The 24,232-nt window shown below is 42.3% G+C and overlaps 1 protein-coding gene across 1 annotated transcript in view; it reads right to left on the bottom strand.

The window, feature by feature from the left end:
- Window positions 1–2,357: 2,357 nt before the first annotated feature.
- The window catches only part of MFSD2B (major facilitator superfamily domain containing 2B), a 33,873-nt gene continuing 11,998 nt past the window's right edge, over window positions 2,358–24,232 (bottom strand). Inside the window, exons 6-14 of the mRNA XM_027897458.1 lie at window positions 20,514–20,683; window positions 18,507–18,597; window positions 18,291–18,412; window positions 16,329–16,412; window positions 15,551–15,631; window positions 9,910–10,019; window positions 8,261–8,404; window positions 6,230–6,406; window positions 2,358–5,191 (exon numbers count right to left, since the gene is read on the bottom strand). Coding sequence (XP_027753259.1) covers window positions 5,134–5,191; window positions 6,230–6,406; window positions 8,261–8,404; window positions 9,910–10,019; window positions 15,551–15,631; window positions 16,329–16,412; window positions 18,291–18,412; window positions 18,507–18,597; window positions 20,514–20,683 — 1,037 coding nt within the window. The 3' untranslated portion in view covers window positions 2,358–5,133. The remainder of the gene's footprint in view (window positions 5,192–6,229; window positions 6,407–8,260; window positions 8,405–9,909; window positions 10,020–15,550; window positions 15,632–16,328; window positions 16,413–18,290; window positions 18,413–18,506; window positions 18,598–20,513; window positions 20,684–24,232) is intronic.

Here is a 24,232-nt window from a genome sequence, read left to right as displayed (position 1 = left end):
GGGGTAACTGGAGCAGGCACAGCAAGTGCAAGTCACCCATTAGAAGATGTCAATAGCTTGCTCTTCATGGTGTACTGTGTGCATGTGGACAAATACTGCGTTTAAAATATAACCCTAGGACTCTCAACGAAATCCTTACATTATAGAATTGCTTATTTCATGGAAGCCCAGAATGGTTTGGGTTGGAAGGGACCTTGAAGATCCTCTAGTTCCAACCCCACTGCCATGGGCAGGGACACCTTCCACTATCCCAGGTTTCTCCAAGCCCTGCCCAACCTGGCCTTGAACACTTACAGGGATGAGGCAGCCATAGCTTCTCTAGGCAACCTGTGCCAGTGTCTCACCACCCTCACAGAATATAATTTCTTCCCAATATCTCATCCAAACTATCTCTCTGTCACTTTTAAGCTATTTCCCCCATGTCCTGTCAACATAGGCTCTTGTAAAAAGTCCCTCTCCATCTCTGTTGTAGGCACTGGAAGGTGCTCTAAAATCTCCCTGGAGACCTCCAAGCTGAACAACCCTAACTCTCTCAGCCTGTCTCCACAGGGGAGATGCTCCAGCCCTTTCAGCACCTTCATGGCCTCCTCTGGACTCACTCCAACAGGTCCACACCATTCCTATTTTGGGTGCCCCAGAGCTGGATGCAGCACTCCAGGAGAGGTCTCAGTGAAGCTTCCCAGTGAGACAGTGTCTGGTTTGTGCAGCAGATTTGGTGCTTAGTCACGTGAAAACTCTCTGGTTTCATACTTTAGGCCCACAACATACACACATTTTTGTAACCATAATACTCAGCACTCTTGCTGTGTATCTGAACCACGGTCTTGCAGAGAGTTAAGGTAAAAAAAAAAAAAAAAAAAAAAAGTGGTCCTAAAAATTGCAGGAAAACAAAACTCCTTCCCTCACCTGCCAGTCCTGTGAATCCAACTAACCTTTCCATAAATCAGCCTAGGCGTTTTCTGAAGGGAAAGACTATTGTTTTGAGAGAGTTTTTACATACCTGTGATACGAAATCCATAGGAGGTATATGATTGACCATTAGGCACTAGACTGCTACTGGCTGTACCGTACTGAATGGGACTTTGAACTCACTTGCCTTCTCTTCCTCATCTTCAGATCTGGACAACAAATATCAGGTCTGAAAGGACACGAGTTTCCCTTGTGGAAATGCTTCCTCTCAAGAAGATTGATTTAATTTTGGGCTTTCTGTTTACAGCCTAGAAAGGCAAGTAGAGAAGGAAATGAACAAGTGATACTTGGAAACAAACTCTGAATCCAAAAGCAGAGTTTGCTTTAAAACATTGTCTACTTCAACTGCTTTACTGGGAGTGCAGAAGGTGAACAGAGATGAGAGGACACAGCAGGGACTGAACTGAGCAACAATTCTTATAAGGTACAGGAGTGATTTAAGGAATTAGTACTCAAATCTTCAGAGGCCCCCCTGAAAATCCCATGACCTGACAGGGAAGGTCTCAGCCTTCAGGGAACTCTGCAGGGACAGATGTCTGAGGTGGTATCCACCTATTAAAGTGGGGGACTCAGCACAAGGGATCTAATCCAGCTAAGCCGAAGCAGGTCAGGGAGCTCAGGGACGTGCAGGCACAGCGGGGCAGGAGGGAGAACATACCTGCAGGAGGTACAGCCGGTGTCCAACAGCATCCAACCCCCTCCATCTGTGCCTGGAGGGAACAGCAGCTCGGATGTGTGGATGTGTGGCTACCTGTGACCCGCAGGGAGCTGATCACTCAGGAAGGCGGTGTAACCTTGGAAGGTTTCAGGGAACGTTTAGGTTGGATATTGGGAAAAGGTTCTTCACCCAGAGGGTGGTTGGGCACTGGAACAGCTTCCCCAGGGAAGTGGTCACAGCATCAAGGCTGACAGAGTCCAAAAAGCGTTGCGTTTGGATGATACTCTGAGGCACAGGGTGTGACTCTTGGGCATGGTGCTGTGCAGGGCTAAGGGTTGGACTCAGTGATCCTTGTGGGTCCCTTCTAATTCAGCATGTTCTGAGCTTCTGTGGTTATTGCCAAGCAGGAACTACAAGGGGGATGAAACTGGAAGAGGAGACGGGGTTAACAGTCGGACTTGATGATCTTAAAGATCTTTTCCAATCTTAATGATTGTATGAATTTATGACTAGTGCTCAGCTCAGCTACTGACTGCCAGCAGCCAGCCCAGTGTGGGGGATTTGGGCTGCCATCACCACACTTCTGCAAGGACAAGAAATTGGGAATGGTTTGCCTTATGGAGCGCTACCCAGCGACATGTAACTCCATTATCTTTCCCTTTCCTTCCTCTGTGTCAATCCATTTGTTGGAATTGCTTGCAAGCAGGTGGGGAAGTGCTGTCCATTAGGCACCCAACTGGTTTAATCCAATCTCCCATGTTCTTATGACTGTCTTTGGGTATTACCTGAGTGAGAACCCCTGGGGATTGAAACTGGGCCCTGTTACTGCCAAGCAGCAGGAAGGCAGGAGGTTTACATTAGATTAGCATTTAATCTGAATGGTTGTCAACATAAGAATCTGCTTCTTTCAGTCATATGCTCTGAACATATGCAAGGCATACACGTCATTTAAAACTGACAAGGAGACATACAGAGCTCATTCATTTTACAGCACCAACACTGAGACCTAAAAAAAGAAAAGTACAAAAATAATCTTACCCTGCACTTAAGTCTTCCATTCTTTTAACTTTAAAAAATACATTCATTTTCTTAACAAAAGTACAACTCTGACAATCAAATAAAATAATGAGATTTTCAAAATATAAAAATAGTCTGCTCCATTTTATCTACAGCTTTCTCTTTTCTTTTGGCAGTTCCCATTGCTGATACCATATGCAAAGTGAGGACTGAGCACATCTCAGTGAGATAAAGATCACATTGTCTCTCTGGAGAAGAGGAAAACAGTTTACAATCAACTAAGTTTACCTAGTCTGAATTCAGATTGGGTGTTGTGCAATTTTGGGGCAACCGCACAACTGATCTAGAAATAATATCTTAAGCCACATTCAAATGATTCCATTCAACCCCAGCCAGCAGTTTCTGCAACCCTTTTATCACTGGGCTAAGTATTCAGCTTTTATAAACTGACACAAACCCACTGCCTTGTAGCTACAGATTTATAGCAGCTGAAAACATAACCCATTAAAAAACATTAACAGACTTTATTGGGACTTCTGGTTGTTTTTAAAGCAGACTATTCAGAAATACACAAATATAACAGAATAAATCAAATGCCCCAAACTGTTCCCTGTGATGTTTTGAAGCTATGTGATATTGCTACATAACTTACTTCAAAGTGCAGTAAATCTGCTATTTCAAATTCCATCAGACTCAAAATTGTAAACAGGCACATGGTTTTTATTGCTTTAAACATATATGCCCCAGGCATACAAATCTTCATTTGTCAAAAATACAAAACAAGAAAAAAAAAAACAAAACAAACAGCCTGAGATGTCAATTCAACAGAAATCTTAAATGTAGTTAACTCTTACCCCCACACACTCAAAATATATCCTTAGAAGCTCACTCCTGATCAAGCATTTTGCTGAATTACAACAGCTCACACGGCTGAGACTTCACACCTGCTTGACAAGGTTTCAGTACTGAACTTGAGACACTCTGTGGCTCCACTGATTTTTTTTCACAGTGTCCTTCAGTCAAAGCTTTCCCAGTTTCCAGTCCCAGCACTGTGAGTCACCTCCCAGATGTCCCTGAGCAAACCTGTGGTCACAGCCTCCAGGTCCTCCCAAAAGTGGAGAGCCAGCCCTCCAAAGGCACTTCTGGTGCAGCACAAAGGCACCCTCTCACAGAGTCATGTGATGAAGGCAGTGAGCTGAAAGTCACCTCTTGTCTTGCATTGTGCTAATTTCTTTGAGGTGAACAAGCCTTTAACTCCTGAATTCCTCACTGTCCCTTCCAGATTTGGATACATCTTCAGGGTCCAGTCACTTTAGCTTAAGCTTGGAGCCAGTCTCTGCAGGTCTCTGCACTGACAGAAGCCCAGAAACAACAGATCTGAATTTAAGTGCTCCAGAAGGTACCTGAGGTTAGGTGTGTCTTTCATCTACAAAATGTGTTCAGCAGTGTGAATCCACAATAGAAATGAGGTTTCAGTTAATGTATCTAAGGCACGATAACATCCCTGACTGAAAAAAATCACCATTTAAAAGGCAGGTGTAGCCTCATTATTATAAAATATGTGCAAGTTGAGAGTAACAGCTATGCCAAGGTGTTTGGTGAGGCAGGGAGCCTATACCATGTGAGAAACGGGTACCATGATTATTTAAAGGCCAAAATTTACAGAAATTTGAATGATCATTTTCTGAATGATAATGTTTGGAAGGGACTACTGATTTTGCATATCCTGAGGGAAGATGTTGATTTTGAAAATGTTCTCATTCTCTGAGAGAAATCAGTTTACGGGTTTCAGAAGCAAGAAACATTAGTAACAGGAATTGTAAGGTTCTGTTTCATATAAAATCTACGAAGTCAAATTACCTCAAAATCTCTTTCAGAAAAAAATCCATGAGAAAATCCTCAAAACATGTCTGCATCAGTGATTCGCTTCATTTCAAAACAAAATAAATCCTAACTTTATATAATATACTTCAGTATTCCCAAGTGCTTCCCAAACACACTAGTGTGCAAGTTGCAGCTGGAGATTGGGCTCAAAATCCACCCCAGCCTCTAAGGGTGAAATCTATTGTGAGTTAATATTTGGGTGGTGCATCAGGAATTGGACTCAATGACCCTTGGGAGTCCTTTTCAATTCAAGACATTCTATAATTCTATGGTCACATTTACATTTTTTTTTCCCCTTGACCTACAAATCCATAAAATCTCCTGTGCAACGAGATCACAGCTTTCCATTAATCATTGAAAAACAAACAAAAGGCCCTCAAGCCTTCACTAGCTTGCTTTCCTGAACATGTGTAAGATCCTTTTTAGCATAGTGCACAGAGTTAGGTGTGTATTTGCACGGTGGTGTCCTCTCTTGATTTCGTTATTATGTCAGAATCATCCTTTATCCCTTGCGAGCAGAGAAATGACCTGGAAAAAAAAAACTCTCATGGGGTTTGTTGGTGGGATGTGAGTCCGTATTTGGAAAGTCACTGTGTTCAGAGCTTTCAGACCGAGGTGTCCTTTTTGTGGTCATCCAAGTTCTCTGTGCTTTGATGGCTCCTCCTGTTAAAAGCAGAACAAACGACACATGAACACCCTTCTGGCTGTCGCTGCTAACTAACCGAGCTCAGTTTGGCAATCTCAAACAGCTGACAACCTCCAGCAAGGTGTGGCTCTTATGGACAGTGACTGAGGCTCCTAAACAAAGGGGTCAGTCCCATTTTGGGGTTGTTTACCCTTTACCCTCCAGTCTGCAGCAGCCACTGAAAAAAAGCAGCTGTTGTACAAGAGGCCTGTGCCATATTTGCCAAGCACATACAGATATCTCAGATATCTTAGGGCATGAACTGTTCCCAGATACCCATGCTTGGGCCCTGGAATGGATCCCTTAGCATGGAAATCACTTTCCAATTCCAGTAAAAACAAGACAGAAATAACAGCATACTTTGATATTTAATCCATCAATCTGCTGTGATAGACTGTTATTAGGGATGACCTCAGTATAAAGGGGCATCATTTGACATAGATGGATAAATTTGAGCTAGACAAGATTATCTTTGTAGAAGGAGGAAAGGGGAGGAAGGGAGAATGACAAGATGAAAAGGCAAACAATAGCTCAAAGCTGACCTCTCTTTTTCTCCCACAGTCTTTTCTGCCCACGCCTCTAAATGGTTTGGATGTTTCTTATATGCCATAAATACCAAGAATGCAGTCAACAAACCCATTTCTTTTCTACATACAAATAAATTTTAACTATTCATATTTTCTCCAGAAATTTAATCCACATAGAATATTCCTCATTCATGGCTTGAAACACTGTACCACAGTAGTGCTTTGTTAGCCACCCCAGAGAAGGAGTAAAATACAGCAGTTGGTATTTCTGATAAAAGGTCTTCTAAGCAGGTCATACAACACTCCAAAAATGACATACTGGAGCACGTAATGGTACCATTCTGTTAATAATTTGACTAATAGGGTGTTCTTTTGTTTTGTTGTAAGGAATACAGAGATGTAGTTTGGCAATTTATGATTTTTTTTTCCCAGTATGCCTGAGAGCTGCTGCAGGGATGTTGCTGCTGTTTGCTGCCAGTCCAAACCCACCTTAACTCTTCGAGTGCAAGCTTTGTTTCTTTCCGACTTTGTTCAGTGATTGGGTAGAAAAAGAGTATAAATAAACCCAGAAAGATGAGGATACCAGGGACTGCTCCAATGAGGATTTTCAGGGTGAGGATCACATCATCTGACTGTCTGCATATCCCTGGTTTGTATCCTGTAAACCTAAACAAATGGAAATAAGTGGTGTGTGTATGCTCAAAGTCAAAAGGCAGTTCATCTGATGGCTTCCTTCTCTCCCCTAACACTCTTCAAGACCTTTTCTCCATTTTTCCTACACCTTTTTTCCTTTTCCCCACTGTATGTTTCAAATATTATCGTTCAAAACTCATTTTTGCCCTCAACTTCAGATAACTCAATTACCGCCGTATTTTCTCATTATTATTATTATTATTATTATTGTTGTTATTATTATTATCCTATTTAAGTTAATTATTGCTGTTGAAACTGGACAAATTACCTGCGTACTTTTAAAGCAAGAATCGTGGAATCCCATATCAGGAAACGCACTGATGCACAGGAAGTTCCACCTGAATATGAGGAGGAACTTCTTCACTGTGTGAGTGACCAAGCACTGGAACAGACTGCCCAGAGAGGGTGTGGAGTGTCCCTCACTGGCGATTTTCCAGAACCCTCTGGACACGACCCTGTGCAATGTGTTCTGGGATGATCCTGCTTGAGCCAAGAGGCTGCACCACATGACCCACTGTGTTCCCTTCCAACCTGACCCATCCTATGATTCTGTGGTTCTGTGAATTGTTCTGTGTTTCCTAATTAATATTCAGTAAAGTGTTTAAGCTCTGCTTTAAAAGTATGCAAGCAATTTGACCAATTTCAGCAGCAATAATTAACTTTAATTTAAACACTCTCTCAAGCACTCTTCTCACGATAGACAAATTTACTCAAGTGCTTAGAGTTAGGTACACACTTACACTTCATTGATTCAGGGCTTCCACGCAGTCCCACAACTGCTGATATACTCAAATTCCTATTCCCAATTTGTGGAATGAGTTTTTTCCTCTGAACATGCACCTATGAAAGCGACAGCTCATTTGGCATCTCTCTGTCTTCTCTGTTCTCCCACAAACATCTGCCTTGGCAAAGTGCTGGGAGCTAACTGGAATGCAATTGAAAACAGGCTAATTGGGGAACAGCAAATTGTTTGAGCGTTTTAGCAATAAGCAGTTAAAATTCCTAAGCCCAAAATGTTGAGCCAAGCACTGACTGCAATTTAGCAATTTCAGCTGAAGGCCCCAAAGCAAAACATTCTGGTTACCAAAACCTAATTTGGAGACAAGGGCTAGAGAGTATTTCAGACAAGTTCCCTTCTAAGTGTTTATTGTGTTTATTGTAGCAGGGACAGGCACAGGCTAGTTCTGTCAGATCATGCACAAAGGCAGGGCAGGGGATGCCTGTCCACTTTCTCAACCTGTCTAGTCAGAACAGACAAGGCAAAAGTAGAGGGAGAACATAAAGCATCTTCCAAACTGACATGGTGAAGGGCAGAGCTGTGAGAAAAGACTCTTTCTGACTCTGAACAGTGTCCAATTCCCTGAAACCATGCAGGAATTGGTGATCCTTATATGCCAAACAGGCCACAGGCACCCCTGAAAGCACTCCAGCCCATGTAAAGAGTTGTAAGCTTGTACAGATAGTCCAGTCCAGGGGAGCAGGGAATGCACAAAGCAGCTGTATCACGTCTGTGGGACCTTCATCTGCTGTGCTTTCATGTTTAGTTCTTTATTCATATAAACCACTAAAATTTACATGAGTAATTTGAAAAGAGGAAAATATAGAGGGAAATCAAGTCTTTCTGAACTGAAACATGCCAGGGCAGGCAACTTAATGCTCTCTAGCAGTCTAGACGGTAACAATCCTGTCTTTAGTGGTCAGCCATCTGGAGCTGCTGGCACTTCCAGGCTCAGGGCAAAAAGGCAACTAACTCCACAGGGTAAAGGTGGAGTAACATCAGAATGCTTTCAGAGCAGATCCACTAACTGGAAACACAGTGTTACTTACTCCAGGCCTGCTGCAGAAATTCCTAAGCCAATTCCTGCTGACATCTTGGTAAAGAAAACATAAGAAGAATAGAAAATGGTTTCTTGTCCTTTTCCATGAGGATTCTGCAGGCGAAAGTTATCAACAACATCAGGCAGCATTGACCTAGAAGTGAGCAAAATAAAAGAAAAACTCAAGCCAGAATTTCTTTCCAAAGTCCAAACTTAATGAAATAGAGCGCAGCCCTCTTTCATTTTTGAGGTTGATTGATATAGTCACGTACATGAAAGAATCCAGTTCAAAAAGTTCTACTGCTGGAGAGGAGGGGAAAAAATGCTGTAAGTAAAGCATGACCACAGATTACAATGTAAAAAAACCACTGAAAAACTATCAAACACTTGCTGAGAGGTGACAGAATTTCTTAGTCTGACTGTCATTCCAAACAGAAGTTCAAAAAGCTCAAAAGAACAACAAAACCCCCATGTTTCTTAAGCTTTCAAGTGACTCTGAATCTCTGAATAGTTTCACTGTGAAATAACTCTTCTGACAAGCTAACAACATTTTCAGAAACCAATGAGCCCTATTCTCTCTACTTCAAAAAAGCTGAATTTGGTAATGGGGAATCAGAATGGAAGCTGCCCAAAAGTCAGTTGGGAATTGACATTTTATTTCCAATATATGTCATGATTTACTGCTGGAAAACAGGGCTTCTCACACACTGTGCAGAAAAGCTTATGAAGTCCGACAGTTTACTGCAAACTATGTATTCCATGATCTCTTAGAGTGTTCAGGGCATTGTACAAACGAGTAATGCAAAACAATGCTCACAGCAACAGTCTTGTTTTCTGGTTAATTTGACCTGACAATAATTATTTAATCTGAAGAGGAAATGCCCCACCATGCTCATGCTTGAGTAGATTTTTCCCGCATATTTTCAGTCTTCAAGTGCAAAGGACCCTGAATGCTTTATTTCTTTTCATCGTAAACTTGTGTTATTTGACCTCTAACAGAGGATTGCTCAAGCAGGGATACACAGAATCACAGAATGGTTTGGGTTGGAAGGGACCTTGAAGATCCTCTAGTTCCAACCCCCTGCCTTGGGCAGGGACATCTTCCACTAGCGCAGGTTGCTCAGAGCTCCATCCAACCTGGCCTTGAACACTTCCAGGAATAGGGCAGCCACAGCTTCTCTGGGCAACCTGTGCCAGTGCCTCACCAATCTCACAGTAAAGAATTTCTTTCTAATATTTAATCTAAATCTGCCTTCTTTCAGTTTAAAGCCATTCTCCCTTGTTCTATAACTACCCTTATAAAAAGAAAGGTTAGGCACAGTTTGCCTTATGCTTCCTCTGCTATATTCTTAATTACTCAGCATTAATTGATTTACCTAACTTCATAATCCTGTTATCATAAATTCTGTAGCTACTTAGATTATTGATTCATCTACATTTTCTTGTGTACAAAGAGTAGCTACAGTTCCAGTAGATTTAATCTGTTAGCAACAGGGCAACCAAAGTCACATCACTGCAACTTAAAAAAGAAGAAAAGATTCTTGGAGGAAGTGACTCTTGCCGAATTCTGCCTCTTTCAGAGGAAAATTCCGTGCAGTAGTGCATACATGTAGTGTAGAGACATATCCCTTCCCCACCTCAAATGTAAAATTCTCCTACCATGGCAACAGAAGAGATGCTGCAATGCTCAGACCAGAGACGAAAGCCACGAGGTAAGCCAGGATCAGGTTTGGAATGGTCACTAGCATGACTGCAAAAGGAATCATCCACTGAGGAAGAAGAAAAGCATTACATCTAAGTTACAGTATGCACTGCCCAATGGGATACAGACTGTTCCCTTCAAAATGTGAAACTGTGTTACAAAACAGTTCATACACAGCAATGTTTGACACTTCAGCATTTCCAAAGGGCTCTGAGCAAATGTGTACTTATCTATCCAGAAGAGTCAGAGAAAAGTAGGACAAGTCATGGTAGTGCTGTCTCTTACCAGTATTGGGGCTGTAGGTGCACTAGCAAATTCAACAGTCCCAGGAGCCTGTTAATCAGCCATGAGGCCAACTGACAGACCCTGGTCACAATCATACTCCTAAACATTCATACTCTCCAAAAGACACGTGGCCATATAAATGCTTTTCGTGAAGAGCCCTAGAGTGGGTTGATTCCCAAACTGTGGCCAGGTAGGATCACAGAATCACAGCATATGCTGAGTTAGAAAGGACCCACAAGGATCATTGAGTTCAACTCTTAGACCCACAGAGGACCACCCCCATTTGCCTGAGAGTATTGTCCAAATGCTTCTGGAACTCTGGCAGCCTTGGTACTGTGACCATTTCCCTGGGGAACATGTTCCGGTGCCCAACCACCCTCTGGGTAAAGAACCTTTTTCCAATACACAACCTAAACCTCTCCTGACACAACTTCAGACCATTCCCTTGGGTCCTGTCTCTGGTCACCACAGACAAGAGATCAGTGTTTGCCCCTTCTCTTCCCCTCACAAGGAAGTTGGGAGGGGACCTCGAACATCTTCCACATGACCAGGTTGCTCAAAGCCCCGTCCAACCTGGCCTTGAACACTTCCAGGGATGGGGCAGCCACAGCTCAGCCCCTCTGGGCAACCTGTGCCAGGGCCTCACCACCTTCATAGTAAAGAATTTCCTCTTAATAACCAATCTAAATCTACCCTCTGTCAGTTTAAAGCCATTTCCCTTGTCCTATCACTCCATGCCCTTGTCAAAAGGTCCTCTCCAGCTCTCTTTTACCCCTGTTAGGTAAACAGTCTCCCAAGAGCCTACAGACTGAACAGCCCCAACTGTCTCAGCCTGTCTCCATAGCAAAGACCATCATCGTGGGCTCCTCTGGACCCACTTCGACAGGTCCATGTCCTCCATATGTTATGGGCCCCGGAGCCAGGTGCAGTACTCCAGGTGGGGTCTCATAAGAGTGGAGTAGAGGAACAGAATCCCCTCCCTTGACCTGCTGCCCACATTGCTTTTGATGCACGTGGGCTTTTGAGCCATGGTTGGCTTTCAGGACTGCAGATGCACCTGGATGGTTCATGTTGAGCTTCTCATCAACAGCACCCCAAAGTTCTTCTCCCCTCAGGGCTGCTCTCGATCCATTCTCTGCTCAATATGTGTTTGTGTTTGCGTTTATCCTAACCCATAAGCAGGACCTTGCACTTGGCCTTGTTAAACTTCATCAGGTTTGCATGTGCCCACCTCTCAAACATGTCAAGGTCCCTCTGGATAGAATCCCTTCCCTCCAGCGTGTCAACTGCACCACACAGCTTAGTGCCACCAGCAAACTTGCTGAGGGTGCGCTCGATCCCACTGTCCATGTCACTGACAAAGATGTTAAACAGCACCAGTCCCAGTCCTGACCCCTGAGGATGACACTCATCTCTGCTCTCCGCTTGGACATTGACCTGTTGACCATAACTCTTTGGATGTGACCATCCAGCCGATTCCTTATTCCCTGAGTGGTCCATCCACCAGTTCCATGCCTCTCCACTTTAGAGACAGCGATGTTGTGAGGGACAGTGTCAAATACTTTGCTTAAGGCCAGGTCAGTGATAGCAGGTGCTCTTCCATTATCCATGAAAACTGATAATTCCTGGAAGATTGCTAATCAGTTTGGGCAAAGATTTTTCTGCCAGTTTAGTGACAGAGATGATGAAATTCCAGTTTCTATTCTAGGCCAGTGGAACTGTGTAATTTACTATTAGTGACAATGCCTTGAAACACCATCACACTGCATTTCAAGGGAAGCAGGAGGGCTTCAATGGCCATTTTAAACTCTAAATATACCATTTCATGGATCATCTTGAATCTTGAATGCAGAAGAATTTGCTTACACCTTCATTTCCAGTGATGGCTTTAAGGCCATACAGGTGCTCAGCAATAACTAAACCCAGGAAGGTGGTTTACTCCCACTCCACACAGCCAGATACACTCATGACATTGCACAAGTCACTAAGGTTACCCTCAAAACCAAACTGATTTGGGATGCTCAGGATTTTTTTTTTTTCTCGGCAGTACTTACAACCACAAGATTTATTCAACTTCATCTTGAAGCAATGAGCTTGCAGGATTGAAAAGCCACTATTTTAAATGCTGATTGAATGCATGTGGCCCAGCTGTCCTACACCAGTCACATGCTCCATCTCCCACGCCTGTGCACCATGTGCACAGCAGCACATGCAGAGCCCAGAACCAGGGGCTTATCTACAGGGCTCTTTAATGACGGGGGATTAGTTTAACATTAAGTGTTTCAATCCTCTATACGTGCAGCTTGGGAACTGAGGGTATGAGAAGAGCTTTCACAGAGAGTGATTCCCCTAAGCACTGCTATTTACAGTTCTGCATGATAAGTGATTCTGGGAGTCCTGGAGTCTAATCCATTATGTTTATGTTTTAAATGCATTTCCCATCTAGAGCATTTGCTCCCAACCTAAGGAGGAAGAAAATAACCTTTCCTGACTGCAAGTTCCCAGCACAGGCAGATAATCCCTGCATTAGCCCAGTGTCGTGGCAAAATCGTTATTTCACCACAAGAGAGCACTCCAGCAATACAAGATTTTATGTTGTCTATAAGCAATTTTATGGCTGCCTTGTGCTCCACATGGGGCACCCACTCAGAAACCAAAGCACTTAAACAAAATTCTAGATCAATAATAATAATAATCATTGTAATTTCCTACTGAAAGAGAAGCACAACCTGCAGGACTGAGGTTACAATGCCCTGAAGTCTTGCTCATGCAATGGCAGCGCAGTCATGGGGGCAGAATTCCTGCTGCAATAAACGGCTAACGCACCTCCTTCTTTCTTATTTGTACAGCAATTACTCTGTCATTGGCACCTGCTCCCTTGTCACAGGGCTGCTGCCCTGCGAGTCATAAACGATGTCCTGTGGTTACCACGTGTCTTCCATCCACTCCCTGACAGCACTGTGGAGGGAGACCCTGCTGGGATGCTAAAGGTGTTACCGGTCTGTGCAGCAGCACATTAAGAAGGGCAAATCAGGAGAAGGTGCAGGCAGGGTGTGAGTGGGAAAAAGGGATGGGAGAGTGGAAAATGGGGCTGCAGCACCAGGGATGTCTCCTCACTGCACAGTGCTGATAGATGGCAAACAAACGATTTTTTTATGGTGGGAAGGTATTCTTATTTTTACTAAATCCTCCAAAAACCCAGAACCAAAAGCTATTATTGGCTAGGATGGAAGCTTGAGTTGTGAGAAAGAGCCATCTTCTGCTTTTAGACATCTTGCCAAAACCATGAACCAAGAGGATGCCACACTTCTTAAAATTACTTCACCTCCAGTCACCAGCTGAGACTTTTCCGACTGTAAGTTCAGTGTTTGCCCCGTGAGGGCAGAGCAGACACCTAAATGAACACAGCACATGGGAGCTGAAGCAAACAGAAGAGAAGTGGGAAGAATGCTATAAAGTGGTGGGAAGAATGGTGGGATGTGACCATATAGTGGGAAGAATGCTATAAAGGATCCTGCTTGGATATGACCCCAAACTTCCAGAAGGTTTAGGCTTTTAAGTTCTAGGAATTTTAGATGCTTAGTCAGTAGTCAGACTGTTGGTCATCTCTTGCGGAGGAATGAGCAAAAAAGGAAACAATACCAGTGAAAGAAAGCCAGGATTCTTGTTGCTTATTTACCTACCCTGCCTTCTATCCTCTTTGAGGACTCTCTTCAACGTAGAATCACCTTAACGGGAAAAATTAGTCTGGAGCAGTGTGAATTTTTTCAGGCAGCTGAATTTCAAATGACATATTCACCCTGAAAGCTGAGTGAGGTTTCGAGAAAAAAAGCCCTTGTTTTCTGTCCTCTCTCCTTCCCTTCCAGTGTTACATTCCCCAGTGAGAAATTAAAAGCCTTAAATGATGTGATTTTGTTTCATTTCATAGTGGGAGGGTACAGATTAGCTGTACAGATCACACAAGGTGGTAGTGTACAAGGACCCTGTGATGCCTTGTCAGACACAAAATCCATCACTGAGCACACACTCAGTCCCTTGAGAAATGTCTACAAGGTGAATCAGAGAGGTGGCTTTTTTTCAATCCATCCCCTACTTAGACCATAACAGTCAAGCAACTCAGCTATAAAATTAAGTTAAACCATGTTTACAGAAGTGCTGACAGGCTTTTCCAGTCATGCAAAACTAAATTTATAATGCCAAGTTGGTTGAAGAAAGTATTTTTCGTAGCCAAGTAGACAGAGAGGGAGATTTCCTAAGGAGGAAATCTGCATTCCCGGGTCTAGTCAATGGTCCAATACTGCTTCTGGCAGTTCTCTTTGCTCAAGTGGTAAAAAGAAATGAGGATGGGCCTTGGAGTCCAGATGTCTATTTCAAAACACATAACAATTCAGCATATTTGGAACTTGGGTTTTAAAGTTACTTCTGATTCTTTGGAAGGCATTCCAACGCAACTTTTAATTCCAAAAATTATAACTGCTCAACTCTATTCAATAACTGTCACCAGGCCTAAATTTTTCAGCCTTGTTCAGACTTTGACATACAGCTTTAGGCTGTTTTTTTTCAAGTCCTCATGCTTTGTTGTGCACAAGGCCATTTTTCTTTCCTCTTTCATAAGTAATTGAAGGTAAACAGGGGGAAAATGGGGAGGAACAGGCCTATACAATAACTCACCAAGGATGATGACAGAAAATTGCTGCTGTCTGCACTAAGTGAAGGACTTAAATAATCCACCAGTGACAAGGGCAGGCTCACTGAGCTGGCTTTGCAGAGCTGTGTCAAAGTTAAACTAGGCTTCTTTTCTCAGGTAGGTCACCTATTTCTTTATTTCCCTAGTGATTGTCCCTCTCTGTTCAGAGGCATGTGGACACCTCTGGCTCCTCATGCTTCTAGAGGAGGGTTTGTGACTTCTGCTTCCTTCTCTGGGACTGAGCTGCACATGCAGACAACTCAGCACCACATACAAAGACAAAACAAGCCTTGTACAACAGGTAACTTGTTAGCCAGGGGCAACTCAGATTTGAATTTATAAAACCTCTTTGGGGTACACTTCAGAGAGCAGACAAATGGAGAGCTTGTGCAGATTCCTAAATAAACCGGGCCCTCCCTCCAGCATCAATGCATTTCTCAAAAATTTCCCTTGGAAACTTGGAATCTGTCTGAAATTTGGTATAATGATTTAAAACAAACTCTGAAACTGAGCAAATTTCACGTAGCTTGAGGTTATAAGCACTTGAAAGAGCTCCTGAAAATTGCTCCAGTTGTCAAATGAAGTGAGCACAAGCAGATTTTTTTGCCCTCGAAGGATTTGCTTACCGAAATCCCACATGCTGCACATTTTTTGCCAAATCGCTGCAGAATCTTCTGCCAGAGGGGAACACTCACGGCTGCTGATACCTACAAGTGACAGAAAAACATATCTGTACTGTGCCTACTGCCATTTTCTTCTTCAGGTGTCTCTTGTCTCTGTTCTTGGAGACCATCACTTGCAGATCCTTGAGATATCCAATAGTCATCTTCTGCTCTCCAACACTTTTGTTTTAATGGTTTTGGAAAAGGTATGTCTTATAATGTGAGAAAGGATAAGTATCACCTAGGTAAACAGAATTCTACCTCGGCATGTCAAGAAAAAGGTTCTGTAAACGGATCTTTTTATCAAGCTGCCAATTGCTCCAGAGAAGAATCTTCATATCTCTGGATATTTAAAATATTTATCCTTGCAAGCTGCTTAGCTCAGAAGAGTCATGTGAATGAATATGCAAATTAAAGTTGTTTAATTTTCAGGATATAAGGGAGGGGAGAGGGAAAGAGGAGGTTAAATTCCAGATCTCCTTTCTAGCAGAAGCTTTTGCCCTTTATGGGAGCAGAAAATGATTTACAGGTAAAAAACAACTAGGAATGAATTAAAAGCTCAAAAGCATTAATTTTTTATAAGTACAGCAGGGAACACCAGCTTTATTTCAAACAGACATTGCAAAAGATAGTATAGCTTCTTAACGGCTCTGTTGAGACACAAAACTCTTTTTGTCTTCTGTTATTTAGTGCCAAAACCACGTGAGAACCAATTAACATATGGGAGAGAAGTGCAACTCACCAGGATGGTCACCACCAAATACTGGAAGTGATTGCGAAGGCCAGAAGCTTGAGTGCAAAACAGGACAAAGTTGCTCTGCTCCAGCTGATGAATCGAAGACATTTCGTGACAACCAAAAGAGAAAGAAAAATTTAGAAAGACAAAAATGACATCACACTCCATACTCGTCAAAGATAGTTGGCTACTGATTTCTTAAATGTAGAATTTGGCAGTCTCAATTTTCCCTTGTTTGCAACAATTTAAAGAAGAAATAACTGTTCTGTTATCACTGGAATAACATGCCAATAATACAGGGGCAAGCAAGAGAAAAACCATGCACCTAATAGAGCATAAAAATGACCAAAACAGGAATGGCTCTATGAAAGGCTTCTGTCTCCAGGCTTTATTCCCTATGTTGCAATTGCCTTGTGTTGTCACAGCCACAGCTGCAGGCTACTGCCCTTTCTTTTCCATAGCAATGCCCTAAATCTTTCTCCAGAAGCCCTGACTCCAAAACAAGTAACTTTCAGCTGCAATTACACTCATGCCAACTTCCTGTGGTAAAGCAGCTGGTTTGGTATGCAACCTCAGCTATGGAGTGTAGCTTTGGGTCAGATATCTCTATAAGTCTGAATATTCATTGGCTGGATCTACCTGTGCTGTGCTCTGTGACAAGTGAAACCACTGCCACCACGCTTTTGAAGATTTCAGGTGGATTCTGAACACCAGGATATGACTGAGGGGCAGCTCCAGCAACTCTGCAGAAGTGGAGTGACCCTCTCTGAACTCTGCAGGGTCAGTGCCCCTCCCTCAAATAACAGCAGCAAGGATTGCTCATGCTGGCTGAACTGGAGCAACACAACTTCCAGCTTCTGCCTCCCCTCACACCTTCCCTTCAGTCTGCACAACTAGTGCAATAAAGAGATATGGACTGACAGAAGGTCTTTTCTTCTCTGGGTGTTGTCAGCAAGTAGCTGGCTGCCAGATACCAGATCTGTGCTGCATCCTCACCAACTGAATGGATGCTGGAAGGATCTGGACCATAAAGGAGCTTCCAAGGAACTCACTAATTCCCCAGGACTGCTGGTGAGCACAGCACAGCTCTCTTACTGTGCTCTTGCCTTCTGTCCTGATACTCACTTGATAAAGGGCTCAAGGTGACTTAGAGTCTGTTCACCAAAACGTGATAGTTATTTGCTTTTCAAAATAAAGCCAACTTTACCTGCTATGCACAGGTTCACACTAAAATAATATATGAACTGAGGTGAACATAGCTAAAAAATCAAGCTTAAAATGCTGCTGCACTATGGGGAATGAGGGTTTCTTATTGAGTGGCTTTTTCTACAGGTTTTCTCTCAGAGAGGACACACTGCACCTTCTCACATGAGCCACGTTCAGCTGCAGGTCCTCATTTGAAAATGAGCTCTATCTGGCTCTCAGACAGGTAAGACCTCCTGCCTCTGAATGTCTTCTTACTCTGACCTAATGCCTTCCATCACAAAAGACTCCACAAGAACCAGTTCAGCCACTATCTGAGAACAGACACCTACGCAAAGGAAAGGGGCAATGGTTTAAAGCAGGGCACACTTTAGAGAGGAACAGAGAGGAGAGAAGAGAAATATATTCTCTAAGCAACGGAAACCACAGGAGACTGTGAATGGATAACATATAATGACCCAATCTGTGTCACTGGGACTAGTTCTTCACCTTTTATGGGGGGAAAAAAAAAAAAAGAAAAAAGGTTTTTAAATGGTCAGGACTTTGGCTTTGGTGCTCCTTTGACAGAATCATCTCCAGCTGCACGGAATCCCAGGCACCAAAAGAGGAGTCTGATTCCCTACTGATTTGTAGGGAAAGGCACCACCCCTTAGATCACCACCCCGGTCACCAGCCAAAGGTTATTTGCATTTCAGCTGCCTCAGACTCCCCCCATGCTGGGAGTGGAATGAGGCCAACACACCAACTTAGAGAGTCTAAAGTTACCTGAACTGCTGTGGAGATGAGAAGAAATGAAGCCGTGAGTTTCACATATGGACCGTGCTTCATGGTGAGCCCAAGCCCCTTACAAAAAGGAATCGCTCTGTCTGAACTTAAGGCATAAGGATCTAAGAGGAACAGAATACATAAAATAACAATATTTTCCATAGATTAACGTGAAATAATGATTATTAGATCTAGGCATATTTAAATGTATCTTACCATCTTTTTCCTTGACTCCAAGAAAAAGAACGACAATTCCAAGAAGATACACACCTCCTATGACCCCTGCTGCAATCATATAAACTTCTGCCTTGGAAAGAGAAAAAAGACATTTGAAATTGTGACAGGAGAATGACAAGTCATTATGAAAATTTCAGTCTCTTTCTGGTGAGTCATCTGCAAATGAAGAAATGCCCATCTGTATACAGCCAACTGTCTGCTACCTCTCTGAAAATGTTCACTTCTGCAGTTCATTTCTAAACCACACCTGCTTTAGGGTAAATCCAGGGCATGTAAGTATATACTTTTTGAAAAAAATAAAAAAAAATTAAAAAAAAAAAAAAAAGGAGCAGTGAACAAAAGGACTATTGTGTAGGCAACCTGATTTTTTAAAAATTTGCTTATGTTGAGACTAGCTGCAGACATACACTCTCATCTATCAAAAACATGCATCATCCATAGAGTGATTCTAATTTTTAGTAAATCCAGTTGCTCTAGCTATATAGACTGCAGTCTGGAACTTCATGCTGGGTGGGAAAGTCCTCAGTACTGATGTACACATAATTACTACAGCTTCTGCAGTTATACATAAAGATAATAATGAATTTTAGAGCTCATACTTACTTGCCAGTGTTTTGAGAATATGGTAGCTTGCATGCTGGTTTTCCTAGCCACTTAGTGAAATACTCAAGCAAATTCAGAAATCTTTGCTTCCTATTAGTCAGGAGAACAAATCCTCCAAGGATACCTCCCACATCATCAGATGACATTTATTGTTTCTATCTCTGATTGCACCGACTTTGGATTACAGCTCTGAAAATATTTTGTGTCAGTACTATGTAATAATTTATACTGTGTTATCAAAGATAAAATAAGTGCTGGTTATAGAATTTTATGACACAGTGATTATTTGATAGGAAAAATGAATTCTAAATTACAAGTTATATGTTGAAAATGTAACTATTCTAAATCTAGGAAGCAGCTGGTAAATAAACATGCAATTACGAGAATTTACTTCCAAATATAAAGTCACTTAGTATAGATGCAAAGATAGTCAGATGAACCATGTAAGAATAGACAACCTTCAAGAAAATAGCTTTTGTTAAGTTATTTACATTTCAGAAAATAACACGGTGAAATAAAGGAATGCAGGACTATTCTTTATTTGGGATAAAGCTTTGCTTTTCTTTTTATTATCAGAGCTATAAATTAAGTTACAGAGTACTTCCATACTGTTGGTTATGGCTTGCTCTAGCCACCATTTTTTCATAGAATCATAGAATTATTTGGTAGGAAGGGACTTTAAAGAGCATCTATTTCCAACCACCTCCCATGGGCAGGGACACCTTCCAGTAAACCAGGTTGCTCTAAGCCACATCCAACCCGGCCTTGAACACTCCGAAGGATGGAACAGCCACAACTTCTCAGGGCAACCTGTGCCAATGCCTCATCAGAAAAAAAAATCCATATTTCCATCTAAATCCATATATCCATCTGAATCCTCTTTCAGTTTAAAACCATTCCCCCTTGTCCTGTCACTACAGACCCTTGCAAAAAGTCTCTTTCCATCTTTCTGAAAAGCCCTTTTTAAGTACAGAAAGGCCACAATAGGGTCTCCTCACAGCCTGCTCTCCTCCAGGCTGAACAAATCCAGCTCTCCCAGCCTGTCTTTGCAGGAGAGGTGTTCCAACCCTCTGACCATTTTTGTGACCCTCCTCTGGCTCTGCTCTAGCACGTCCATGTCTTTTATCCCTCCTGTAGCTACTTTACAGTTTGGCATCTTCAGCAAAGCTCCTCAGAGTAATTCTGCTGTCATGCTGAGGAGGGATTGCAAAGGCAACAGTCATGAAACCTTGTTTGCGAGCAGGTCATTGTCTCAGCTCCAGCATTACTGATCTCAAGGGAGTCACGTCCGTGCCCATCCAGCTGGACAATATAACATGGTATTAGAGAAACATCCCCACCCTTCTCCCTGAGAGACTTTAGGATGTTCCCATAGGCACTTACTTGATGAGAGAGGATATCCGAGGGGTCTGGAATGCTGGTAGTGTCATGCCAGGAGTCAGTTGTGTTTGCTGGGGGATTCACAGTGCAGTGATGAGAGACATGAGCACTGGCCACAATCTGCCCCTGGAGTGCTGCTCCGATCAAGGTCCCGAGCACTTCCATGGTCATCCCTAAAGAAGGAAGCACAGGTGTGCACTGAGGATGAGAGTCTTGCTTGTTTGTCTGATTGAAGAGAAACCTCATCAAAACATTTTCTTTTGCAGGGAACAAGCACAAAGGGCAATACCAAGAACAGCAGAATTAGAAGGTCATTGATAGAACAGTTTCAAGGAAAGAGTTTTTTCATCTATTTTCTGATCAGCTTTTAGAAGCCTCCGTGAAGGAGCCTTTTCTATACAAGCTGCATGAGAGATGCTGAATGCCGAGATTAAGAGCCACAAGGGGATAACACAGAAACCTTCCATCTCAAGGACCAGAGTGGAAATACAGTTTAAACGTTAAATGCCATTTTTTCCAAAGCAGGACTAGGAGCCGTAACATCAGACTGTTCATCTCAAGCTTGACAGTAATTTGTGAAACACTTATCTGATAAGACCTCTATGTCCTCCATCTGTAAAATAAAGTGATATTTACCTCAGGTTTATGGAAACAGTATAGCTGCAAAGCTCTTGGAAACAGGAGATACTTATGTTCTTAAGTGCCTAAGGCCACAGTCAGGCAGAACTAGTTGTCTCCACCTCAGAGAATGATTCAGATCACTAAGACTCATCAGAACAAGGGATCATCTAAAAAAGACAACCCAGGCCTCCATTTGGGAAAGCAAAGGTCTAACCATGGGCATCCAGTTCATGACACTGATCATCCAGGTGACCGGCTGTGGCAGCTCTGTCACAGGAGAATGGTGAGTAATTTGGGTCCTAGACCCTCCTCAGCCTGAGCGACTTCAAGCCTACCATGCCTGTTTCAATGCAATACAGCCCTATCCAGCATCCCCCGTGGCAGGGAGATAAACTGATTTCCTGTCCTAGCTCCAGACACTAACCCTAAACCCTATTTATACACATTGCATAAAGATGCATAGGATTGAATGCACGAACACATGTGGAACAGGGACCAAGTCTCCTTGTTTATGAGGGAATGCTCTTCTCATAGACCCAAAGTCCAGGCTTCTTTCTATTTTGTCTCTCTCAGTGGCTCCCAGGGTCCCATGTTCCTTTCTCAGAAGGGGGATTTGGAAGGGCTGCTTCCAGAGCAGGTTGTGTCCTGGTGGTTATCATACTCTCTCTGGGAAATGACAGGCATTTCAAAAGCTCCTAGGCTCAGGTTTATTCAAGTTCCCTGCTCTATAATAGGTGACCTGAGACACACCTTTTCGTGTGTCCCTGTAAAGGAATAAAAATACTTCACCATCTAACAGGAGGGCAATGCACACAGACTGTGAGGAGTTCAGACAGTGCAGTAATGAAGGCTGTATGGACCTATGGAGGATCTAGTTAGGAAAGGAAAGAGAGGCTCTCTAGGAGACTTGGGTTATTTAAACCATTGCTACTACGTTCCCAAACAGAGAATACTCCTGAATAGAAAATTTGAGGTGCCACGTAACATTCATTTAAACCAATGGGAAGTAAAAATAAAAAGTTTCTTCCCCAAACTTCACATCCAGTCTTCCTAGAAACATTACAGGTCAGTCCATACACACTAAAACCCTGGCAGATGGCAGAAATTTAACCTCAGCCTGGTCTGAAGGGTTTGAACACAAACAAGCCTCAGCTGGGCATTGCAGAACTTTCAAACTGTTGACTCCTCAAGGCAAAGGTAAAGCACTCAAATCACACCTTTCATTCACAGCACCACCTACACATTTATAACCTTTGTCTAGGGCTCTACATCTGCATTTCATTAAGCACTTGTATAGAATGAAACTCAGAAGCATCATTAGAGGCATTAGAAATGTAGCCACTATGAAACTTTACTTTCTGAGAAGTAGCAGGAGCTCAGAAACAGACAGACTTCAAAGTCCTTGTGTGCTCAGAATTTACGGTGTATTACTTTCCACATTAGCCAAGAGAGCCTGATCTTTCAGAAAGCAGATTGTACCTTGAAGTAGGTTATGTTTTGCCCAGATTGAAGTAGGATTTATGTTAAAGCAACTTTGGAATCCAGTATTTCTACCTTGCATTCATAAAAACAGCAGAACAAAATTTATAATAAGCAGTTCTGCTTGTCTCCAGCAGAGGGTAATGGATCCTCTGATCCCTATCTTTTTTTTTAAGAGCTCACTTCATATTACACAGCTGTTTTTCTTTAACAGTTGAAGAAATGCCTGAATAACTGACTGCATCCAAGACAATCTATCAACAAGAATAACACTCTATGAAACCCAAAGAGAGGCAAAAGTATTTAAGCAAAACACTTTAAAAAAAAAAAAAAAAAAGACAAAAAAATATTCTCACATAATCATAACCATTACAAAAACTTGGCTCCAAACAAATATAATTTCAAAATATACAAAAATATCAACATCTGAAAAGTCAAAACTATGGTTCATTCCAACATCTTAATTTGGCTTAGGAGAACAGCTGTACACTCAAAAGTGAAACTCCTTCTGAACAATAAAATGACACTATAAAGTGTGTGACACCTCTCAGCCATGGAGTTCAACAGCTTTTATGAGTACAAATTTCACATGCCCATGAAGCCTTGCATGGGACTAGCAGATCAGAAAGCCCATTTATTTGGATCACAGCCTCTGAAGACATAAAACCAGACAATAGAAAACACTAGGTACATGGATTTAGTTAGAATTTAGGCCAGATGACTCAGAATACAGTCAGTGCCAAAGAATATAACACAACTGGAATCTCCTGCTGTTTAGTCCTGTCCTGTGACTGCTAGCCCAGACTTTCTCTTGAGATAGTTGATGATAATGCAAACTACAACTGTTCCATGTGGCTGGAAAAGGGATTGGGTTGCTCAGGGGATACTGTATCTAGAATTTTTTTAGCAGTTCTGGCCATTTCATTGTGCCTCTGTGGGTTTCAATATACTCAATCAAGGATGTTGAGGGTTAGAAGGCCTAATGGAAGAGAAAAGGGCTCTTGCCAGGAAGAGAAAACAGACGCAACAAAAAAATTGCAAGTTATTCTAAAGCAACACTGAAAGGCAAGTTAAGACACAGAGAAGTCTTCCATGGGATATTTGACTCCTTTCTCTTTACCTTGCTCAGTGCAGTTGCACAGTAAAGAAGGCATGAGAATAGAGCTCAGAAGAGTAGGAGAGGAAGAAACTGATCTTACATTCAATTTATGATCTATACAGGAAATCTTGAAAATAGTTTCATTGCACTTTTTTGGTCTGATCATTTTGTTTCAAAGCAAAAACTTAGTCTGGTTTTGATTGTTGAAAAGCCAGAAATACGATCTGGAAGCCTTCATTCTTTTAACTAATCCTGTCAGTGTTAGTTCTGTCACAGCAAGATCCGTCCTTAAACTACCTGATACACTTAGAATGAATTAAATATACAGTGAAACGAAAAGAGATATTTCAGTTTGTGTGAACATGCACACAAAATTGACCTCCTTTTTGGTGAGGTTAGCAGTCTTGGTTCTATATGTTCTCAACTTTTTTCAGAGAAAACAGGTTTGGAATTTGAATTTATAACACGAAACACGTAAACTTAGGAAAACTTTAACAAAACAAAACACAACAAAGCAACAAAT

Source organism: Empidonax traillii, unplaced genomic scaffold (assembly GCF_003031625.1).
Source record: "Empidonax traillii isolate 1590-97213 ecotype Southwest subspecies unplaced genomic scaffold, ASM303162v1 scaffold543:size1229247, whole genome shotgun sequence".
NCBI classification, from domain to species: domain Eukaryota; kingdom Metazoa; phylum Chordata; class Aves; order Passeriformes; family Tyrannidae; genus Empidonax; species Empidonax traillii.
The sequence above is the reverse complement of the archived record's forward strand: the minus strand, read 5'-3'. Positions and strand labels throughout refer to the sequence as shown.